The sequence below is a fragment of the Schistocerca cancellata genome, chromosome 3 (assembly GCF_023864275.1).
Source record: "Schistocerca cancellata isolate TAMUIC-IGC-003103 chromosome 3, iqSchCanc2.1, whole genome shotgun sequence".
Lineage (NCBI taxonomy): Eukaryota > Metazoa > Arthropoda > Insecta > Orthoptera > Acrididae > Schistocerca > Schistocerca cancellata.
In genome coordinates this window covers 741,167,164-741,189,637 of record NC_064628.1, presented here as the reverse complement: position 1 = coordinate 741,189,637, position 22,474 = coordinate 741,167,164, and the positions used below count along the sequence as shown (strand labels likewise).

Genomic DNA, 22,474 nt, shown 5'->3' with positions numbered 1-22,474 from the left:
CCCTGAACCATGTTAAGGCTTCTATGGGGTGTAATCGAGACAGGGACGTCACCAAGCTTGTCACAGGCAAGCAGCGCCCGCGACTGGGCTGGGGAGGCCCCCTGAATCAAAATCGACCCGCTATGCATTTTGGACAATGCCACCACTTCCCCAAACCTATCTTCAAGATGGCCCCAAACCTATCTTCAAGATGGTCGACAAAAAACTGAGGCTTCGTTGTTTGGACGGTCTCTTCATCAGTCCTGCTGCAAATGAGGTACTGAGGCAAATACGGTTCTCAAGACCTGGTCGTCCAACGGTCCTTCCAAGGTGTAGCCAGGGAAGGGAACAATCAGGAATCATAGGTCGCAGCATCAAAATCATTCCTGACACGGTTCAAAACTACTGGGCCGAGCCACCATCAGCTTGATTTGATTTAACCCGTTTCATTGCGGGTCATCTGCCCTGATGCCACCCACTCCAACCAGGGCCTCTCCCCACAGGTGCAACCAAGCCTCAGCAAGGGCCACCTTGCGGGATGGCCATTGTCGGGAGTCCTGGTGCCCCAGAAGGATGGGCACCTACTCCTTGGCATAAGGGGGAGATCTCAGGTCTGACATCAGCAGTCGATTCCTGTATTGTCAGGGGGCTACCACCAAGCAGGTACATAACAACCCCACCATGATGGACTGGCTGCCACACTGGATTTCTGGTGCTGAAATGGTCCCGCATTGTCGTGGGCATGAAGGATGGTACGGCACAGGACATGAGAAGTAGGCAACCCATAAGACACTGGGTGCAAAGCCCACTATATGACAATAAGTAGCATGCAAGATCTTGGTGCATGATGGACAAACAACGAACACCACATCAGGCATCCTTCCCCAAATGGCATGCACTAGCAACAGAAATTTGCAAAAGATGGAGATCAAACTCTAGAGGGGACACACACATAAAGGTCGAAACATACGAGACTCCTTTCAGTTGCCTCTTACGACAGGCAGAAATACCGCGGGCGAATTCTAATCCCTGGACCCACAGATGGGCTGGGAGCGTCAAGGGACGAGGTGGAAAGAGGGTAGGGCAGCTGTGTGCAGTCAGTAGGTTTGAGGGTGCAGAGAGATGAGGAGAGGGGATAATCTCCCAACTGCACACAGCTGCACTGCCCTCTTTCCACCCAGTCCCTCCGCTCTCTCCAACAGCATGTCACTGTCTCTCCACACCTACCCTACTATCCCTCCCCTGCCCCACCCCAGTCTCCTCCTCACCCCCATCCAGTTGCCATTCTCATCATGCACCAGTGCTGCTGATCGCAGTGTGGCCTCAGTTGCCTGAGACTCTGTGAGAGTTGTGTTTGTGTGAGTGCTTGAGTGTGTGTGTTGGCTGTCTATTTATGACAAAGGCTTTACTGGCCGAAAGCTAATTTGTGACAGTCTTTTTGTTGTGCCTATCTGCGACTCAGCATCTCCACTATGTGGTGATTAGGAACTTTCCTTTCCACTTTTAACATCTCACCAACAAAATAAGAACTACCATTGGTGTCCGAACACGCGAAGCAATGGATGACAAACCCTTCGTAGCAGCACATCTGGACCACTAGACTGACTGTTACAGTTACAGTTAGCAATAGCTTTACAGGGGTTCTTGGCAGGTCCTATCTGTAACTTACCTGCACATCAGCAGCATTTTCTCGACTTGTAATCTCCCTGACTTTACCTGCATTGCAGCCACATGTGCATTGTTCGATACACTGTAAATTCCTTACCTCTACCAAATCACAAGGCAGGGAGTGTAGGTTTGCCACTACTAAAAAAAGGTGAGGTTCTCACAAAAAATCATGTATATTCTTGAGGCACTTTGGCCTCTATGAAACCTTCTTACAAACTTTTACAAACACCACCACATCTGTACTAATGACTCAGAGCCCACCACAATGGCAGCTGTGCATTTATGCCCCTCCGTGTGGCACTTATGCCACTGGTGCAACCTTCTGTCCAGCTCAAAGTTGTAATAAATCTTGTCATAATAAGGCTAATCCCGATTAAGCTCGCATTAGTATAATGTTCTTTTTGCCATGTGGGTCTTCCCTACACAATGCCAGGATCTTTCCAAAAGGAAAGATACGGAAACATACCATGTTGCTCCACAAAACCCCACAATTCAAATCAGTAATGGTCATAACCAACAGGTTATCATCAATCATCGTTTGACCACAAAAGAGAAGTACCAAGTGCAGCAGCTGACTTACCATGTCTGACAGCATCCGCACAGAATAAGCTTTGCAAAGTGAATTACATCATAGTCCAAATCAAACTTTAATTCACTATTATAAAACTTCACAGCATATGAGCAAGTGATTGTAGACATGCTGGCTCTGTTTGTACAAAATGTGAAGCTTATTTACAAGATTTAGCCTAGTGATGTAGACACCCATCCACCCCGTTCACTGCCAGAACTTCATGGCATCCTGAAACTCCTGTAGGAGCACTTGGAACAAACAATGGAACACGTGGAGCAATGGAGGCTTTCGGACTCTGGAAGCGATTCATCCAAATCCAGAGACAAGGAACTAACCATGGGGGAGAGCAGGGGTGGAACCATGGGGGAGAGCAGGGGTGGTCAGGAGAGAATGTGGGGAAGAGGAAATGGAGGGGAGACAGAAGTCAGAGCAAAAGAAGCAAGACAGAGCCCAACTGGTAAACCCATCCGTGGACAGGCAATGGCCTGAAGCTGCAAAAAGAATAGAACAGGAAGAGTGAGCAGGTGAAGAGCAGATAGTGACGGCAGAGGAAACAAGGAACAGAAACCACAATGGTGAACCGGGTCCAAGAGGAGCAACATGGGAAGGGCAGATGAGGGAGAGAATTGAAAACTGTGCAAGAATGTCTATGTACAAGTGCACCATACGGCACCCCAAAGCTGTTGTTCCATAGAGGCCACCAAGTTGGAGCTAGCACAAAAGCAGAAATCATCCACATACAGAGCACGAGTGATCAATGGTCTGGCAGAAGTCACAAGTTCATTAATACCAAAGAGAAAAAAAGGACACTTGGACACTTAATACAGAGCCCTGTGGAATGCCATTCTCCTGTGTCCATGGAGAGCTGAGAACAGTGCAAACATGGACTCTAAATGACAGGTGGGAGGGATTACCCAACTGCAGTTTCCAATTGAAGCAGATGATCAACTGGAGACCGTCCCTCTCGAAAGGTGCACTGGTAAGGAGATAAAACGTCCTCAGATTCAATGACCCAACTGAGCCGATGATCTGCCATCTGTTCTAGTAACTTTTAGAGAAAATTGGTCAGGCTGACTGGCCAGTAACTATCAAGGAATGATGAATCCTCGTCAGGTTTACGGACAGGCACCATATGACTATCTCTCCATTGAGAGACGAAAATGTCCTGGAGCCAAATACAGCTAAACACCTGGAGGAGATATTGTTGTTCTGGAGGACTGAGATTTTGAATCAATTGGTTATGGATGGAAACAGGGCCAGGAGCTGAATTATGAGAATAGAGGGCCAGAAGAAGCTCCCATTCAGAAAATGTTCACTGCAGGATTCCACCTAACAAAGGGTAAAACCTAAGTGGGAAAAATCAGTACGCTCTTTCCATGGGAGGAATGCAGCTGGATAGAAGGCCGACGCTGATACTGTTGCAAAAAGGGTCATGAGACGTTCTGCAAAAACTGAAGGATGCATACAAATGACACCTGCAAGGACAAGGACCAGAGTAGACGACTGCCGCCAACAACCTTGGAGGGTGTGGAGAGTAGTGCACATCCAAGATGAAGGGACACAAGAACTAGACAGGAGAGACAGTGTTCCCAACACACCCACTTGCTCTGTTTGATTAAGTAATGGGCTCTGGTATGAAGATGTTTAAAGGTAATAAGACCGGCAGACCATGATTGCTGCTTAAGAAGTTGGAATGTGTGTCGACAATCATGTATCTTAGAGGCAATGGCTGGGCTACAACACAAAACTGGCCAGCAGTGAACAGAGCTTGTCAAGCAGGGAACGGCAATGCCAACAGTGTGGATTATCTTATCAAAATATCACGGACAACTTCATCAATGCAACCTGACAAAGAAGGTGGAAACCACCTGGTCACCTGGGAAGTATATGGAGGCCAATCAGCACAATGGAAAGTCCAGCAGGGTAACTTTGTCACTGGGAGGCGGAAAGGGAATGAAACAATCAACAGGAAGTGGTCACTATTGCACAGATCCTCATGCGGCGACCAGTGTAAGGAAGGAAGAAGAGGAGGGGAAGAGAGTGAAAGAACAATGGCAGAGAAAGTGCCATATGGGGCACTAAAATGTGTAGGGGAACCGTCTTTAAGGCAGCACAGCTTGCGGTCCACAAGAAACTTGTCAATGCAGAGTCCCCAACTCGACAAAAAGCACTGCTCCATAAAGTGTGATGGGCATTAAAATCCCCAAGGAGGAGAAAGGGAGGAATGGAGTGGAGAGCTGCTGAAGGAGGGCAGTTAGGACAGCAGATGTATGTGGCCTGTAAGGAGGGAGAGAAGACATTGGCAAACCACTACACTATCGAGTCCAAGTGGACCCAGACAACAACTGCTTCCAGGTTTGTACCAAGTGGGATTCATGTACTAACAATATCCAGACAGACTAGTATGCAGACATCACCAGAAGTCCTCAAAGGGCTGAACTGCTTCCAACAGAACTCGCAAAGAATGGTGAGTATCAGTAAAATGAGAGTCCTGGAGAACGACACAAGCTGCCGAGTAAAAGGCAATATGTGACTGCATCTCTGGGAGGTGATGGTAGTATCCATTACAGTTCCACTGAATACTCACAACAATGAGGATGGGGTGATATCCATAAATAAGAGGTCAGACTAAGGTTGCAGGGGGAAGGGGCCTATCCTCCTCCTCCTCCTCCTCCTCCTCCTCCTCCACAGGGCGAGGAGGCCACAGGTCATGCAGAGAGAGAGAGAGAGAGAGAGAGAGAGAGAGAGAGAGAGAGGGGGAGAAAGAGAGAGAGAGAGGGGGGGGGGGGGGGGCTTCTGCAACATCCAGAACCAAACCAAGAGAGAGCCGGTGACCTTGGGGTGCACTGACTGTGTGTTACATGGCTGAGATGTGGTAGCAGGCTTCTGGCCTGATAGATGCTGCGGAGGGGGGGGGGGGGGGGGGGGGCTGAAGGGTCCCACCAGGGAGCCCCATCACCGGTGGGCACTGAATAAGGGGGACACTTCTTTGGCTGGGGAGGTTGTGGGAACCACAGGGGTGGGGGAGAAGAGAGGGGATAGGACATGGGTAAGGAAGAGGAAGGAGGGCAGAAGGACATAACAGAAGCAAAAGTAGAAGTCGATGACACAGGATGAAGTCTATCATATTTTTAACAGGGCTCAGTGTAAGATAAACGTTCAAGAGACTTCTACTCTTGCATCAGCTTTTCTTTCTTACTTTCTTATAAGCTGGACAATCTGTTGAGTATGGAGTCACAATTGAACACATGAGGCAATTAACACACAAGCGAGGTAGAACACACAGGGTTCCCCTCATGGAGTCTGTGTCCACATTCAGCACACACTGGGGCTGCCGTACATTGTAAAGACTTATGGCTTCACTTCACACAGATAACAAATAACCTTGACCTTCTCTGGGAGGATATCTCCTTCAGAAGTCCAAATCAACTGACAGGCACCGATGCTATTGTTCCTACGGCCATTCTGCACATTCAGAACAAAATGAATGCCCCATCATTCCAGATTGGCCCACAGTTCCTAATCTGTTTGAAGGATGTAGTTCCTATGAAAAATGACTCCCTGAAATAATAACTGGATCCTTCTACCGACCTCCCAATTCAGACAATACAGTTACTGAAAACTTGAGTTTGATTTCAAACACGTACCTGACTCATACGATTATAGTTGGCGGTGACTTTAATTTACCCTTGATATGTTGGCAAAAATACATGTTTAATTCCAGAGGTACGCATGAAACATCATCCAAAAATAAACGAAAAATATACCTATTCAAAAAAGCAGATAAAAATCCACTTGACACCTTCCTGAGAGAGGATCTCCACTCCTTCCAAATTAATAATATAAGTGTAGACCAGATGTGGCTTGAATTCAAAGAAATAGTATTGGCAGCAATTGAGAGATTTATACCAACTAAATTAACGAACGACTGAGCTGATTCTCCTAGGTACACAAAACGGGTCGGAAGACTGTTGCAGAAACAATGAAATAAACAAGCCAAATTTAAACAGACTCAAAATCTCCAAGATTGGCAATCTTTTACAGAAGCTCTAAATTTAGCGCGGACTTCAATGCGACAACAGTTTCCACGACAAAACTTTGTCTCGAAACCTGTCAGAAAATCTAAAGAGATTCCGGTCATATGTGAAGTAGGTTAGTGGCAAGAACCAATCAATGCCTTCCTCTGCAATAGCAATGGAGATACTATCGAAGACAGTGCTGCCAAAGCAAAGTTACTAAACGCACCCTTCCAAAACGCCTTCACAAAAGAAGACGAAGTAAATATTCCAGAATTTGAATCAAGAACAGCTGCCAACATGAGTAACGTAGAAGTAAATATCCTCCGAGTAGTGAAGCAACTTAAATCACTTAGTAAAAGCAAGTCTTATGGTCCAGACTGTAGACCAACTTGGTTCCTTTCAGAGTATGCTGGTGCATTAGCTCCATACTTAACCATCATATACAACTGTTCACTAGATGAAAGATCCGTACCCAAAGATTGGAAACTTGCACAGGTCACACCAATATTCAAAAAAGGTGATAGGAGTAATCCACTACATTACATGTCCATATCATTAACGTCGATATGCAGCAGGATTCTGCAACATATATTGCGTTCGAACATTATGAGTTACCCCGTAGAAAATGGTTTATTGACACAGAGTCACTATGGGTTTAGAAAACTTTGTTCTTGTGAAACACAACTCGCTCTTTATTCGTATGAGGTGTTGAGTGCTAGAGACAAGGGATTTCAGATCGATCCAGTATTTCTGGATTTTCGGAAGGCTTTTGACACTGTACCACACAAGTGGCTTGTAGTGAATTGCGTGCTTCTGGATCAACATCTCAGTTATGTGACTGGATTTGTGATTTCCTGTCAGAGATGTCGCGCTTCATACTAACTGACAGAAAGTCATCAAGTTAAACAGAAACGATTTCTGGCATTCCCCAAGGTAGTGTTACAGGCCACGTGCTGTTCCTTATCTATATCAACAATTTGGGAGACAATCTAAGCAGCTGTCTTAGGTTGTTTGCAGATGGTGCCGACGTTTATTGACTAATAAAGTCATGAGAAGATGAAAACAAATTGCAAAAGATTTAGAAAAAAATCAATGAACGGTGTGAAAATTGGTAGTTGACCCTAAATAAAGAAAAGTGTGAGGTCACCCACATGAGTGCTAAAAGGAATTAGTTAAACTTCAGTTACACGCTAACTCAGTCAAACCTCAAGTATGTAGAAGCAACGAAATACCTAGGAATTACAATTACGAGTAACTTAAATTGGAAGGAATGCATTGAAAATGTTCTGGGGAGGGCTAACCAAAGACTGTGTTTTATTGGCAGGACACTTAGAAAATGTAACCGATCTACTAAGGAGACTGCCTACACTACACTTGCCTGTCCTCTTTTAGACTAGTGCTGCACGGTGTGGGATCCTTACTGATAGGACTGTCTGAGTACATCTAAAAGTTCAAAGATGGGCAGCATGTTTTGTATGAGGGTTGGAACTTAAATAGTGGTAACTATTTTTTCACAACCAATACGAAAGAGTTACATGTATGCACCTGTTACTGTCCTAAGTAGACTCGAGGGTTGTGTAGAACCCTTTGCCAGCGATGTGTAAGGCATAGCATACCATTAGCAGAGCCTGTTCTGTTGATAGTGAGAATGGAGTGGTCTACAGCCTGTCGAATCTCGGGAACAGTTCTGAAGCGAATGCCAAGAAGTGGTTCCTTCATCTTTGGAATCAAATCTAAGTCACAAGGACTTAAGTCCGGGGAGTATGGTGGATGGTACAGTATTTCCCAGTCCCATTTACTGAACAGAGCAGCCACAGCTTGGGCTGTATGTGCCTGCACATTGTCGTGCAAAATGATGGGTGCATTGCGCAGAAAGTGTCGCCGCTTCTTTCGCAAAGCTGGTCACAGGTGATGCACCAAAAAGGAGCAGTAATACTGTGCATTGACAGTCTAACGTGGAGGGACATAATGCATTAGGGTAACATCACAGTCATAGATGAGAATCACCAGAACTTTAGACCACTCCATTCGCACCAGCAACAGAACAGGCTCTGTCAACGGTATGCTATGCCTTCCGCATCACTGGCAATGGGTTCTACACAACCCTCCTGACTACTCTGAAGGACTGTAACAGGTGAAATACTTAACTCTTTTGTATCTGTTGTGAATAAATAGTTGCCACTATTCAAGTTCCAACCCTTGTATTATTGTGAAAATGGGAGAGAGCATCATTGAAATGATATAGAATTTGGACTGGACATCATTAATAGAAAGGCATTTTTCGTTGTGACAGAATCTTCTCACAAAATTCCAATCACCAACTTTCTCCTATGAATGCGAAAATATTTTGTCAACACCAACCTATATAGGGTGAAATGATCACCACGATAAAATAAGGGAAATCAGAGCGCATACGGAAAGATATAGTAGTTTGTTCTTTCCGCATGCTATGCTAGACTGGAATAATAGAGAATTGTGCAGATGGTTCGATGAACCCTCTGCAAGGCACTTAAATGTATTTGCATAGTATCCACGTAGATGTAAATGTAGATTCAAAGACTGACGAGGTGCAATGAACACCAGGACATCACCAAGATGATCACAAGCACAATGTCTGCAGACTGGACGGCAGAAGTTGATCAACTGGGAACCCGACTGCATCTTACTGAGAGACTCCACTTTGCTAAACTTGTCTTAGATAGTTTTCACTAAAAATAATGGCTCTGTGACGCTGTAAGTCCCTGTCTGTCCTAGTACAGACCAGGTAGCGGTGGAAGGATTTCACTGCAAGCCAGTAAACCCAGCCCCCCTCCCAGGGTGTAACCAGGGAAGTGAAGGCCATCAGGTCATAAGACACACACCATTCAATGATCCGTTACCAACTGAAGAGACAACTGTAGAAGAAAAGCCAAATTTTTTAAGCTTCATACGATTCATATGCAAAGAATCTGCCCTGATACCAACCAGTCTGATGAGAGGCTCTCTGCATGCGTGCCACAGCCACAGCAAGGGCCATCTGGCACAGCGGTCATTGCTGGGAGTTCTGATGCTCCAGAATGACAAGCAACAACTCCTAAGCATACATGGGGGCAGGAACAGCTCAGATATCAGAAGTGTGACCCATGTGTTGTCAGGGGGCTCAGCCAGATGGGTACCTAACAGCCCCACCACACAAACTGGTTACACATGCTAGTGACCTAGCGGGGTCAAGGAGAGCTACAACACAGAAGAAAGAGGGGAAGGAAAAGAGAGAGGAACCCACGTCTTAGATGCTAGGGAAGGAGTTCCCCAAATGGCTCACACAATGGAAAGAAAATTTAGAAGTGGATGTCAGACCTCAAAGAGGGACCAAAAACGCCAAAAAAAAGGATGAAAAAGAAATGACAATGGGAACAAAACCACAAAGATTACACGAAACCAGGTGGATAGCCAGGTCGATGTAAGTAAGAACACAGAGACAGGGGAGGGAGGGGCACGGGGAAGGAGCGAGGGCTGAGAGAGAGGGGCACGAGGAAGGAGCGAGGGCTGTGAGAGAGGGGCGCGGGGAAGGAGCGAGGGCTGGGAGAGAGGGGCGAGGGGAAGGAGCGAGGGCTGGGAGAGAGGGGCGAGGGGAAGGAGCGAGGGCTGGGAGAGAGGGGCGAGGGGAAGGAGCGAGGGCTGGGAGAGAGGGGCGAGGGGAAGGAGCGAGGGCTGGGAGAGAGGGGCGAGGGGAAGGAGCGAGGGCTGGGAGAGAGGGGCGAGGGGAAGGAGCGAGGGCTGGGAGAGAGGGGCGAGGGGAAGGAGCGAGGGCTGGGAGAGAGGGGCGAGGGGAAGGAGCGAGGGCTGGGAGAGAGGGGCGAGGGGAAGGAGCGAGGGCTGGGAGAGAGGGGCGAGGGGAAGGAGCGAGGGCTGGGAGAGAGGGGCGAGGGGAAGGAGCGAGGGCTGGGAGAGAGGGGCGAGGGGAAGGAGCGAGGGCTGGGAGAGAGGGGCGAGGGGAAGGAGCGAGGGCTGGGAGAGAGGGGCGAGGGGAAGGAGCGAGGGCTGGGAGAGAGGGGCACGGGGAAGGAGCGAGGGCTGGGAGAGAGGGGCGAGGGGAAGGAGCGAGGGCTGGGAGAGAGGGGCGAGGGGAAGGAGCGAGGGCTGGGAGAGAGGGGCGAGGGGAAGGAGCGAGGGCTGGGAGAGAGGGGCGAGGGGAAGGAGCGAGGGCTGGGAGAGAGGGGCGAGGGGAAGGAGCGAGGGCTGGGAGAGAGGGGCGAGGGGAAGGAGCGAGGGCTGGGAGAGAGGGGCAAGGGGAAGGAGCGAGGGCTGGGAGAGAGGGGCAAGGGGAAGGAGCGAGGGCTGGGAGAGAGGGGCGAGGGGAAGGAGCGAGGGCTGGGAGAGAGGGGCGAGGGGAAGGAGCGAGGGCTGGGAGAGAGGGGCGAGGGGAAGGAGCGAGGGCTGGGAGAGAGGGGCGAGGGGAAGGAGCGAGGGCTGGGAGAGAGGGGCGAGGGGAAGGAGCGAGGGCTGGGAGAGAGGGGCGAGGGGAAGGAGCGAGGGCTGGGAGAGAGGGGCGAGGGGAAGGAGCGAGGGCTGGGAGAGAGGGGCGAGGGGAAGGAGCGAGGGCTGGGAGAGAGGGGCGAGGGGAAGGAGCGAGGGCTGGGAGAGAGGGGCGAGGGGAAGGAGCGAGGGCTGGGAGAGAGGGGCGAGGGGAAGGAGCGAGGGCTGGGAGAGAGGGGCGAGGGGAAGGAGCGAGGGCTGGGAGAGAGGGGCGAGGGGAAGGAGCGAGGGCTGGGAGAGAGGGGCGAGGGGAAGGAGCGAGGGCTGGGAGAGAGGGGCGAGGGGAAGGAGCGAGGGCTGGGAGAGAGGGGCACGGGGAAGGAGCGAGGGCTGGGAGAGAGGGGCACGGGGAAGGAGCGAGGGCTGGGAGAGAGGGGCACGGGGAAGGAGCGAGGGCTGGGAGAGAGGGGCACGGGGAAGGAGCGAGGGCTGGGAGAGAGGGGCACGGGGAAGGAGCGAGGGCTGGGAGAGAGGGGCACGGGGAAGGAGCGAGGGCTGGGAGAGAGGGGCACGGGGAAGGAGCGAGGGCTGGGAGAGAGGGGCACGGGGAAGGAGCGAGGGCTGGGAGAGAGGGGCACGGGGAAGGAGCGAGGGCTGGGAGAGAGGGGCACGGGGAAGGAGAGAGGGGCACGGGGAAGGAGCGAGGGCTGGGAGAGAGGGGCACGGGGAAGGAGCGAGGGCTGGGAGAGAGGGGCACACGGGGAAGGAGCGAGGGCTGGGAGAGAGGGGCACGGGGAAGGAGCGAGGGCTGGGAGAGAGGGGCACGGGGAAGGAGCGAGGGCTGGGAGAGAGGGGCACGGGGAAGGAGCGAGGGCTGGGAGAGAGGGGCACGGGGAAGGAGCGAGGGCTGGGAGAGAGGGGCGAGGGGAAGGAACGAGGGCTGGGAGAGAGGGGCGAGGGGAAGGAGCGAGGGCTGGGAGAGAGGGGCGAGGGGAAGGAGCGAGGGCTGGGAGAGAGGGGCACGGGGAAGGAGCGAGGGCTGGGAGAGAGGGGCACGGGGAAGGAGCGATTCAGACTGTCTGCGGGTAGGATTATTAGGTCTATATCAGTTTTTAGTTGGTGGATTGGTGGACTGGTGGATGTTAACAGGGGGTTATTAGGGGGCTGTGTAAGTGGATTATGGTCAGATGGATGAGCGAGATGGGTTGGGTAGGTTTCAGTATCTGTTTTGGATCTAGTCTGACTGGCAGGGTTGGCCACAAAGAAGTGTTTACTCTGTAGAGATTTTTTACAAGCCCAGCATGATTGAATTTGGGAGTGGGGTAAAAGGTAAGGTCTTTGGAATGATCTGATGCTTCTATAGGACTAAGACTTAATAAGGAAAGGTTCACGACTGTGTTAAGCACACGAGAAAGGGTTTGTCAGCCATGAGGGGATGTGGGGGGGATGTTTGGAGGCTCTTGTAGAGGTGGTGAATAGTGGTAGTCCAAAGTGGGAGGATAAGGTGAAGGTGAATAGATTAGATAGATTTTTTGAGGTAGTGTTTAGCATGCTGTTCTCGTTATTGAAGAGCAAAAGTTTCAATCTGAGAGGTGGGGTGCAGGAATTTGCAATTTCAGAGCAGGAGAATTTTACAGACAGAGAGGAGTTATTGGAAGGCGGTTTTGGTTTGATTTATATGGTTTTGCACAACTAGGTTGGTGAGGGCTGTGGACTGACTGAATTTGAACAGACAGATGTAACTGTGAAAGGAGTGGTTGCTGCCAGAGATGGGTAACTTTAAAATCAGACCATTTGAGGGAATTCCATGAGCTACACAACACAGCAGAGGAACAATATGCGAGACTCGGTACTGGCTAGGAATAGGGGAAACTTCTGTATTGGTAAGGATGAAAGGAGCAAGAGTCTGTATTGGACAATAAAGAAAGGCATAAAAATGTGAGAGGGGGCTATAGTGAAACACTAAACTAAAATCAGCAGGGAAACAATGAGAACAAAGAGACAAATTAAAAGACAATAATGGTGGGATGTGGGACGGTGGGCTCAATCTTCCCTAGTCCCTGTCCTCCACTTCCCTGCTCCCACTCCACATGGTTTCTATCCCACTAATGCACCTACAGCTCTCTTCCCCATTCTCTATGACCTACCCTTTGAGCCTGCACAAGCAAAATGAAAAATTTTTGTCCTGACTCAGTATAACCTATCTTAGTAAGCCATGGTGACAAAGTCATTCGTAGACTGGTTTACTATACTGTGAGGAAGGAAATAATCATAGTCTGCACAACATTTTAAGTTTATATGTTTATCAAAATGCAAACTGAAACATCAAATAGTAGAATGGGGACAACACAAATTTTCAGCTTCATTGAAACTCCATGCGCAAGGCTGGTCTTGCAAACCTTCTCTGCCAGTCACTGGAATGATCCAAGCATGACCTCTGAGCCCAGACGACAGGAGTCATTTGTTCCAAAGTTTGCCGCAATCTATTGTTTGTAGTAACCTGTTCCCTCAAAGGCTGCCAGAACAACCTCTGTAACATGTTGAATTAAGCCCCCAACATACACAATGAGTGCACTTGGTGTTCCTTCCCTTCCATTTCTGCCATTTCCCTATGAGGTACCATTATTGCCACACCTTTGAACTACAGATACCCAAAAGGGTACTTGCATCGTCTCAATACTGGACACAGCAGGTGTCCCGAAAGTTGAAATGAATCTCGCTGGCTCGGTTTCAGTTTCAGTGAAAGACAGCACATTGAACTTACTTGTTAGGGGGATCAGTAAACACCCAGACTTCTTCCTGATACCTGCCTCCCCCATACAGTGTGCTTTGCCTTACCACTTGCACGCTACTTCATTCTCCATTAATATTCCCATTAATTTTTCACATTGGAATATAAATTTATTGTTGAAAGTGACTTATTCCATAAGCAGTGTGCTGAGTTCCACATTCAGGAATGTTTTTTCTCTCCCACTTAACTCTCGTGAACTACAAATGTCCCTCAACAAACTGCAATGCAGTAGCTTGCCCCAGAAAACAGAGTTTTTTCTACCCTCATCCTCATTACAGCTGGGCCACTCTCGTCATTGCGTTTGCGTGACCTGCCCTTTCTTTTTGATCTTCCCCAACCTATCCTCCTCTTCTCCCAAGGAAGAAAATAATAGTTCTGAAAACTACTTTTTACAGTTGCCTGTAGGCAGTATTAAACATTTTGTTTCCTGAAGGTAAGTACAGGCCTACAATTCTGCCTTTTAATTTACTGAATATATTTACAGTTATTCATACCATGGAGCAAAAAGGGAACATGAGGAATTTGCTTAAGCCCCTCATTCGCTATACAGAATTCAATAGTTACCTACTTTTCCTGTCTGAAAAGGATTTGATCTACACAACTTCCATGCATGAAAGTATCATCACTGTACTGTTACAGGAAACAACATTTGATATTTGAGATTAAAACCTGGCTCCAGCATACACTGACTCTCGAGTAGAATTTAAGTACTAAATTAAATTATGCTAACTTAGAACCAGAAAAATATATCTTACCTTGAAAGCACGTGTGAACCTGACAAGCAAGGAGAAGAAGGTGTTTGCATCTGTTGTGCGAGGTGATTCTGCAAAATACTCCACGCATTCTCTGAAAGTTTCCTGAGCACTGCGCGCATCGGCACGCAGCCTGCGCAGTTTCTCTTCTGAATTTGCTAAGAAGTCTCTGAGAATTACACTCTGCTGTTTCCCTCTGACTTCAGCCTCTTTACGAACTATTTCCATTCCTTTCTCCAGCTCTTGGACATCAGTTGCAATGTTTTCAAGAGATACTATTAACAAACAAACAAACAAAATTAACATAAAATAAAAAATACCAGCCAGATTCTAGATTAGTTACCTTTAGACAGAATATCCGTTAACATCTACATACTGTACGAATTGTTTGGTCTGCACATTTCGAAAGAAAATTAACCAGTACCAAGCATATCAGCAAATGTGAGCCATGCCTCCTGGAACATTGTTAATTGACTCTAGGAATATACTAGAAGCCCCCACGTATCACTCACATAGGGTTCATGAGGACAAGATTAAAATAATTACACAAAACACACACAGCGACCAACACACCGTTTGTAACATTCTTAACAAACATTTTATTTCTCAAACTGGCAACATTATTCCAGACACAGATCAATTAAACAAGTCAGTACACTGCTACCCAAGAGATAAAGGGCTTTCAGTTGAAGGAAGTAAAAGAACACATGAAAAGCAACATAACTGTACAGTTAAAACACAAATACTGAAGTGGTTGCGATGGTCTTTCCAGCACAGTTACTTTAAAAAACTTCACAAAATTTTGCGGTTAAACTAATTACATATCTCACCAATTTTAGCATCACAGAATGTATGTTTTCCAATGCATTAAAAATCACCATTGTCATACAAATACACAAAAAAGGACCAAAGGAGGAAACATGAAACTACAGACCAATATCAGGGGTTCCTACATTTAGTAAAATTTTTTTGTCAGTGAAGCTGGCACAGCTTACTGCATCTTTTCTTAAAGACAATCTCCTATCAGAAGTGCAACATAGATTTTGAAAAGATTGCAGCACAACAACAGCTGTCGCAGAATTTTTGCACAAGTCTGTAGCTATGTAGATAAAGATAGGAATACTGCGAGCATATTTTTTGATAGCACAAAAGCTTCTGATCTGTTCAACCACACACTTCTCTTGCAGAAACTGAGGGTATGCAATATCATGCACACCATCTTTTCAACTCCTGTCTATGTACCTATGTACAAACAAATTATCAAAATGAGGAGAGAAAAATTAACATTGCAATCTATGACAAATAATAATGCATGGTGTGCTGCTAGGGTTAATACTCGCACCATTTCTTTTTCTCAAGTATGTAAATGATACTGCGCAATCTTTTAACTCATATATAACTACTTATGCTGATGGAAAAGAGCTACCAGGGTGTGCCGCTGATGTGAACTTTAACAGTTTACTGGTGCTACGAAAGAGAACTGTTAGGCTGGAGACCTGATGTGATGCTCTTACCAAAAATAAATATTTCACAGTAGTCATTTACCTACAACACAGATAGCACACTTACTACAGACAAAGAACAAAATTAAAAGCAACACACAACAGTCCACATATCAGTGGATGTACTTAAAACAAAATTAACATCTTCTCTTGTAAATGAATGTCTTTATTCCTTGAAAGAATTCTAAGCTGCATGTATTATGTATTAATGGTTGTAGATAAATAGTTACATCAATTATCAAGGAATCTGATGACAGCTGCTTATTCAAAATGACAGTACAAAATTACTGCTTTAATGTTAATGATATAAAAACACTTTGCAGCAAACAGATTGAAGTTGATCTGAGAGATAGGTACAGATGCACTGATGAGGTTAAAAGGACCAAACTATGACGTCATTGCTCCCTTAATCCTGTGTGTGTGTGTGTGTGTGTGTGTGTGTGTGTGCGCGCGCGCGCGTGTGCGTGCGCCAGAGAATCAAGAAAACAAAGAGGCAGAAACAAGTAGAAGTGAGATAGGGATAAGAGGATTAAGATGGGCGAGTTGCTCTGCCCAGAGAGCAGCTGGAGACCCCAAGATGCGTTATCCGACAAGAGACACACCATCTACACAGACAAGATGAAATCTCATGAAATGGAACGATGATGACACGTCTGCCAAACACGTTAAAGAATAACAAACATTAAAAAAGTGGGACGGGCAGGACCCAGGCCAGACCACCTAGCAAGGGCAGCCTTGGGCTCCTTGGGTCAGAGCAGGCAACGGGCCATCCCTCCAATCCTTGAAACGGCCAATGAGGTAAAACATAAAACCAAATCAGATGTAGCGTGTCAGCAAGTTTAAGATTTCACCATAAGGTGGTCAAATTAGAGCAGTCCAGTAGCATGTGGGGTACCATGAGATGAGCACCACAACAGTGGAATCAGTCCTGACATCGGAGGATGTGGCCATGAGTCAGCCATGTGTGGCCAATGTGTGGCCAATGTGAAGCCGACAGAGAACAGTAGATTCCCTACAAGAAAGAAGGGAAGACTGCCACATGGCTATGGTCTCTCGTATGCTCCAGTTTATTCAGAGAAACCAGGACACACCAAGCCGCAATTGTTGGAATAAAGTCGACCGAACGTCCGGTACCAGTAATCCCGTCTTTAAAGTTGGCATCCTGGTAGCCAACATGGCTAGCTGGTAAGTGTGTTTCTTCCCTGGGATCCCAACATGACCAGTAGCCCACACAAAGATGATCAACCATCCAGCATGGTCAGTCAGACAGGACACCCTGGATAGTCACAACCAATGAATGTCGACAGCCTGAAGAATACTCACGGCATCACTGCTTATTAATAATGACTCGCCAGTGTAAGAATGAAGGTAGCTGATGGCTCGAGCAATGGCCAATTCTGCAGTGAATACACCACATCTGTTCAGCAGGGAGTGTGGTCCACTGCATCTTTCAGTGTGTGTAGGCACAACCAACCAGTTCATCCATCGAATGTAGAGCCATCAGTGTACACAGTACCACACCTGAGCCTGGAAATAAGTCAAGGACATCCAAAAACATGAGGCAAAAAGACTATAGGGTCTACCAAGTCTTTTCATCCAAAGAGGTGGTCAAGGCAGATCCAATGACATAGTGCACACCATGTGGGAACATGTGAGATCTGGGCACAAGGTTACAGTGGGAAAAGAGAGTTCAGAGAAAAGAATCTGTATGTGAACTGCCATCATGACTGCAGACGTTAGCCTCTGTTGTGGGAGGCAGATTTCCCTACCAGGAAACAGGTCACACTAGTTTGGATGCTCAGGGGAGCAGTGAATGTATATTGAATAGTTGAGCAGCAGTTGTTGGCGCCTAGTCTGTAGGGGAGGGATGCCAGCCTCTGCAAGTAGGTTGTTCACAGGGCTGGCATTGCAACATGAAGGCATGTGTCCAAATCACATTCATTTGTAGCACCACATAGGAGGAGGAATATATACCCTTACATCATACATATACACTATCACCTTGACCTTCTCAGCCAACAAGTCACCTTCAGAAGTCAAGATGAAGCAGGGCGTATAAATGGACAAGGAATAAAAATTCCTGTATTTTTTCCAGTTAAGAAGTACACTTTTTCCATGTTAAATGACAATATACTTTTCCACAGAATTGTAAAACAGAAGAAGAAGAAGAAGAAGAAGAAGAAGAAGTAAGTCCTGGAAAGATCTTTGATGATGTGCAACAACATGCACACTGTATATTTTTGTAATTATGAAAGCGTAAATTCGAATTCCATGAAACACAGCACATTAGTTTCCAAAGCATTGAAATCGAGATTGCAAGGCCCTTTTGTAAGCTTGTGTCACGTGATCTCACCATCCAACGATAGCCGATATTCAGAGCATAGGACGCACAATGTAGTGAGCCAATAGTGACATCACTGTTAAGTAGCACGAACACATGAACAGGAAAAGTTAATGGTCTACATAAATATGCATAATGTAGGTACAAAAAAAGCTAAGCTTTCATTTATAATATTGATTTCTCAGATCAGTAAGTTGCAAAGGAAGCTTTCACATGTAATATTTGCCTTTTTGCATGTGTTACACTTTAAGATACATCACACAAATGTGCCAGTGAAATTTAAAATAATGACATAAATGTCAGGTCTTCTGGGCTGAAATTATTCTAAGTGGCTGGTCCTCAAAATGTTAAGTTATAAACGAGAGTCAAATGCTCTACGATTTATGAAATTCACTACACATTCTCACATATAATGTAATTCATCTTGCACAGAAGAAAATTTGCTTCAAAAGTAATGCTTTTCAAACCAAAATTTGCAATATTTTCCACAGACCTATTAGAAATAGGTTCGTTTCAGCGGTTGCTAGTGAGTGGCAGAAAACAGGTGTTACTGCACTTGCACAGTTAAGATAGCGTAGGAAGCCCGTATGTTCGTACGTATAAAGCATTAAGATATCGTACAATATGTCATAAAAGAAACAGGACACCAGAGGATACTCCAAGAGCATCAGAAGTTCATAAACCAAAGTAAAATACATAATTTGGCTTTAAGGGCACATTTGTAAGTCCAGGTTCACAAAAGAGGTAGGCCCCAACCTGATATTAAGCTTTTCAGTCTGGGTTTTGGGATGTAACTTTTCTCAGAGTATCAGTAGTGCACTATCCCATATTTGGTTCTTTATAATGGCAAAATTCCATACATGATGTGCACTTTAAATTCAGCAAACAGTTAGAACTAGCCTATACTGTGGAATGGAACGCTTTGTTTTAAATAAATTGACTACCTCAGTGGAACACATTAATAGAAGCCAAATTTCTCTAGCAAACCGACACAAATAACGTCATTGTTCTACAAGGTGATTGCTTGATTGCCACAAACGTGGAAATGAAATAAAATCAGAAAACTGAAACTAATAATATATTTCAGTCACCCGTAATTATGTGAATGTATTTTACTTCACTTGATAGCTTCCCGGCCACAGAAATCCATTTTGTTTTCATGTGCTGTGCACGAAGAGGAAACAGCAAAATCACTCAATGTAAACATGGGTCACATGGAGACTACCCCCCCTCCCCAGTACAACTCGGACTGCTCTGCACATGGGCAGATCTGGCAGCTCAAACAAACCTAATGTAAACAGTTGTGACGTCACTCTCATCTGAAGCAGTTTGTTGTTATGAAGTATTGCATAGTCTTCGTCCTAAGGCCAACGACACATTTTGCTGTTGGTAGACACTTGTGTGTGCATGGCATTTCGTTGTTATAAATGGCGTGTTTCTTTTGCAACTGAAGTTTTATTTTCAAACAATAAAATAGCGAGAATGGAATAATGTTGTTAAAGTTTTATTTTGATATTTTCCTTAGTTCATGTTTTACAGCTACAGTATTATTTTACAGTAGTGGGATACAGTAATATTCTTCGTTAGAGAAAATTGTAAAAATTTAAATGAAAATTAAAACCATGAAAAAGTCGCGGAAATCTGAATAATTCCCAGGTTTTTCCCAGTTTTCTTCTGGATGAAAAAATTCCTCGGTTTCCCTGGGGTGTATATACCCTGTGAAGGTTCTAGTATCTACTCTGTTGTCTTTTGGCCTCCACTGGGGATGATGGACAAACTGTGCACTTCATTGCTCCAAATTAGAATGCAATGTGTCATCAGTCTGTAAAAGGAGATCTCAGTGGAAAATGATACCTTGAACCATATTCAGACTTTCATTGTGGGGTTATAGTGACAGGAAAGTCACTTAGCTTACCGTGAACTAGAAGTGCTCGTGACTGAGCACGGGAGACCGTTTTACACAGAATGGGGTCACTTTTCATTTCTGAAATTGCTGCCACTTCCCCAACCCTGTTTTTGATGTGTTCAACAATGAATGATGTGTTTGTGGTCAAAAAGGAATCCCCGTCCATCCTAGAATGAAATAAGTATGGGAGGGGATGAGGGGTGAGCCCTATGTTCCTCCCACAGTGTAGCCAGGGAGGAAACATTTTGGGGTCATACATCACTGCTTTGTAATTATGGCTTAACTTCAAAAGAGACTCTGGGGCTGTGCAGCCACCAGCAGAGGGAAGTTTAATTCACTTCATGTGTGATTCTTCTACCATGGTACCACCCACTCCAAATGGATGGCCTCCCCATGGACACGGCCCAGCCGCAGCAACAGTTAGCTGGTCAGTAAACCATTGCCTGGTATCCCTGTGCCCCAACCAGGATGGGCACATACTCCCTGGCTTGCGCAGAAGTTTCCAGCTCATGCATCAACAGTATAATCCCTGTGTGGTCAGGAATTTTCACAAATTTGATGAAATACCCTGACTACATTGAATGAACAAACCAGCCTAAAAGAATAACCAAAAACTTCATCAGTATTCTCACAAATCTTTAGTTCTGAAATACATTCCTTCGTATAGAAATTTTGCTACTGCAGGATATACAATTTAGAAATGAAATTATATAATTTATGAAATAAACAGCTCAGTCAATATCTTTGGATGTTAAGCACATAATTAATGGCAAGTACACAATATGTAAAATTAATATGCTGATTAAAACAGTCACATCATTAGATAATTAAATGACTGTTACAGGTAAATATCATTGGTATGTGTTAAGACACCATTACATAAGATAAGTTAAATCATATGTATGTACATATGCAGCACATGTCTGCCTAAACTAATGGATCAATTTCAACACAACTTTGGTAAACATATAATTTACTATATGTAAGGAAGCACTGTGTAACGTTATGTGGTGCTTGGAGTGAAAACGAGGTGACACAGAAACACCACTCAGGAATGATTGGAGCAATTTATACCAAATTTTGTTGAAACATGGTCCGCTATTTTTTAGAAAAATAATGTGTGGGTAATATATATTACTACTATGGCCCCTAGAGTAGTTGTGCGGATGAGAAGGCGTAACATGTAAAAATATTGAGAAATGACCAATATTGCTACCTAATCAATAATTTTTGTGGTCACTAGTTGACAATGGGTGTAAAAAGGATATAAAGCAGTAACTCAGTGATGCCTGGAGCAATTTCAACCAAGTTTGGTATACACGTGATTCATTTCTTTGTCACTGTCTGAATAAAATATGCCTATTACCCCCAGGTATGCGAATGAGACTGAGAAGAGGAGGAAATGAAAAAAAAGTTCTAAAATGACCTGCTGGTATTTTTTTCTTGTATTTAGTTGGCATGGAACACTTTAAAAGTATGATGTATAAAGTTCTATATGTCTTATTCGCAATGTTCACTGTGACAAACAGGCCATGAGAATACGCAATGCAGCGAGCCAATAATTTTGTCAACGTGTTTTTGGATCTACAATCAAGCCACATGGCTTAATACCACAAATGCACTGAACATCCTCTATGGAGTTGTATCATACAAAATAGCAGAGAATCAGACATGTGTGCAATGTATGAGGTGGTGCCCAAAAGAAACTGAATTAATTTATTGGTGGGGAAAGCTTTTGTAGCATTGTTTTTTGCTGCTAGAATCACACAGAGTGAACGTTCCAGTCAGAAAGCCAAGTGCCATTGATAAAGAAAAGTTTTGGCAGAGTTTATAGTAGCAACTGTTTTCTGTTATAGTCATTTTTGCAAAGGCTTGAACAGCGTGTGGAAGTAAAATTCTGCTTTTTGCTTGGGAAGAGTCAAACAGAAGTTCTTAGAATGTTAAAAACAGTGTATGAAGATGGTGCTACAGGGAAAACTCAAGTGCTGCACGATTTCCCCATTTAAAAAATAATGATGAACCTCACTCTGGTTTCTTTCCACAGACCGAACACATGAAAATGTTGGAAACATTCCTGCAGTCACCAATGAAGATTGACAACAGACCACTGAAAAAACTGTAGAGTGACCGAGTTCAGTGCAGCAATGTATGACAGAAGATTAGGGACTGAAAAGGATTGCTGCCAAACTCGTGCCACGACTGCTGACTGCAGAACAAAACTGAGGCTGTGTGGAAGCATGCTATACTTTGAAAGAAGAGTCCCAAAATGATACAAACCTTTCTTTTTCTTCAAAAATCATCACATGTGACAAAACTTGGTCCTCTACTTACAATCCTGAATCTAAGCAGCAATCAAGACAGTGGAAGCCTTTAAAGTTCACCTCACTTCAAGAAAGCTCATCACGTGAAATCAAACATTAAAGCAATGCGGATTTGTTTTTTCGATTTGAGAAGAATTGTCCATTCACACTTTATTCCAAGGGTTTAGAC

General features: G+C 45.4%; 1 protein-coding gene across 6 annotated transcripts in view; it reads right to left on the bottom strand.

The window, feature by feature from the left end:
- LOC126175747 (formin-like protein) overlaps nucleotides 1–22,474 on the bottom strand; it is a 479,943-nt gene that overhangs the window by 34,587 nt on the left and 422,882 nt on the right. For all 6 annotated transcript variants that reach the window (XM_049922703.1, XM_049922702.1, XM_049922701.1 and 3 more), the window contains one exon: nucleotides 14,239–14,510. In XM_049922703.1, coding sequence (XP_049778660.1) covers nucleotides 14,239–14,510 — 272 coding nt within the window. The remainder of the gene's footprint in view (nucleotides 1–14,238; nucleotides 14,511–22,474) is intronic.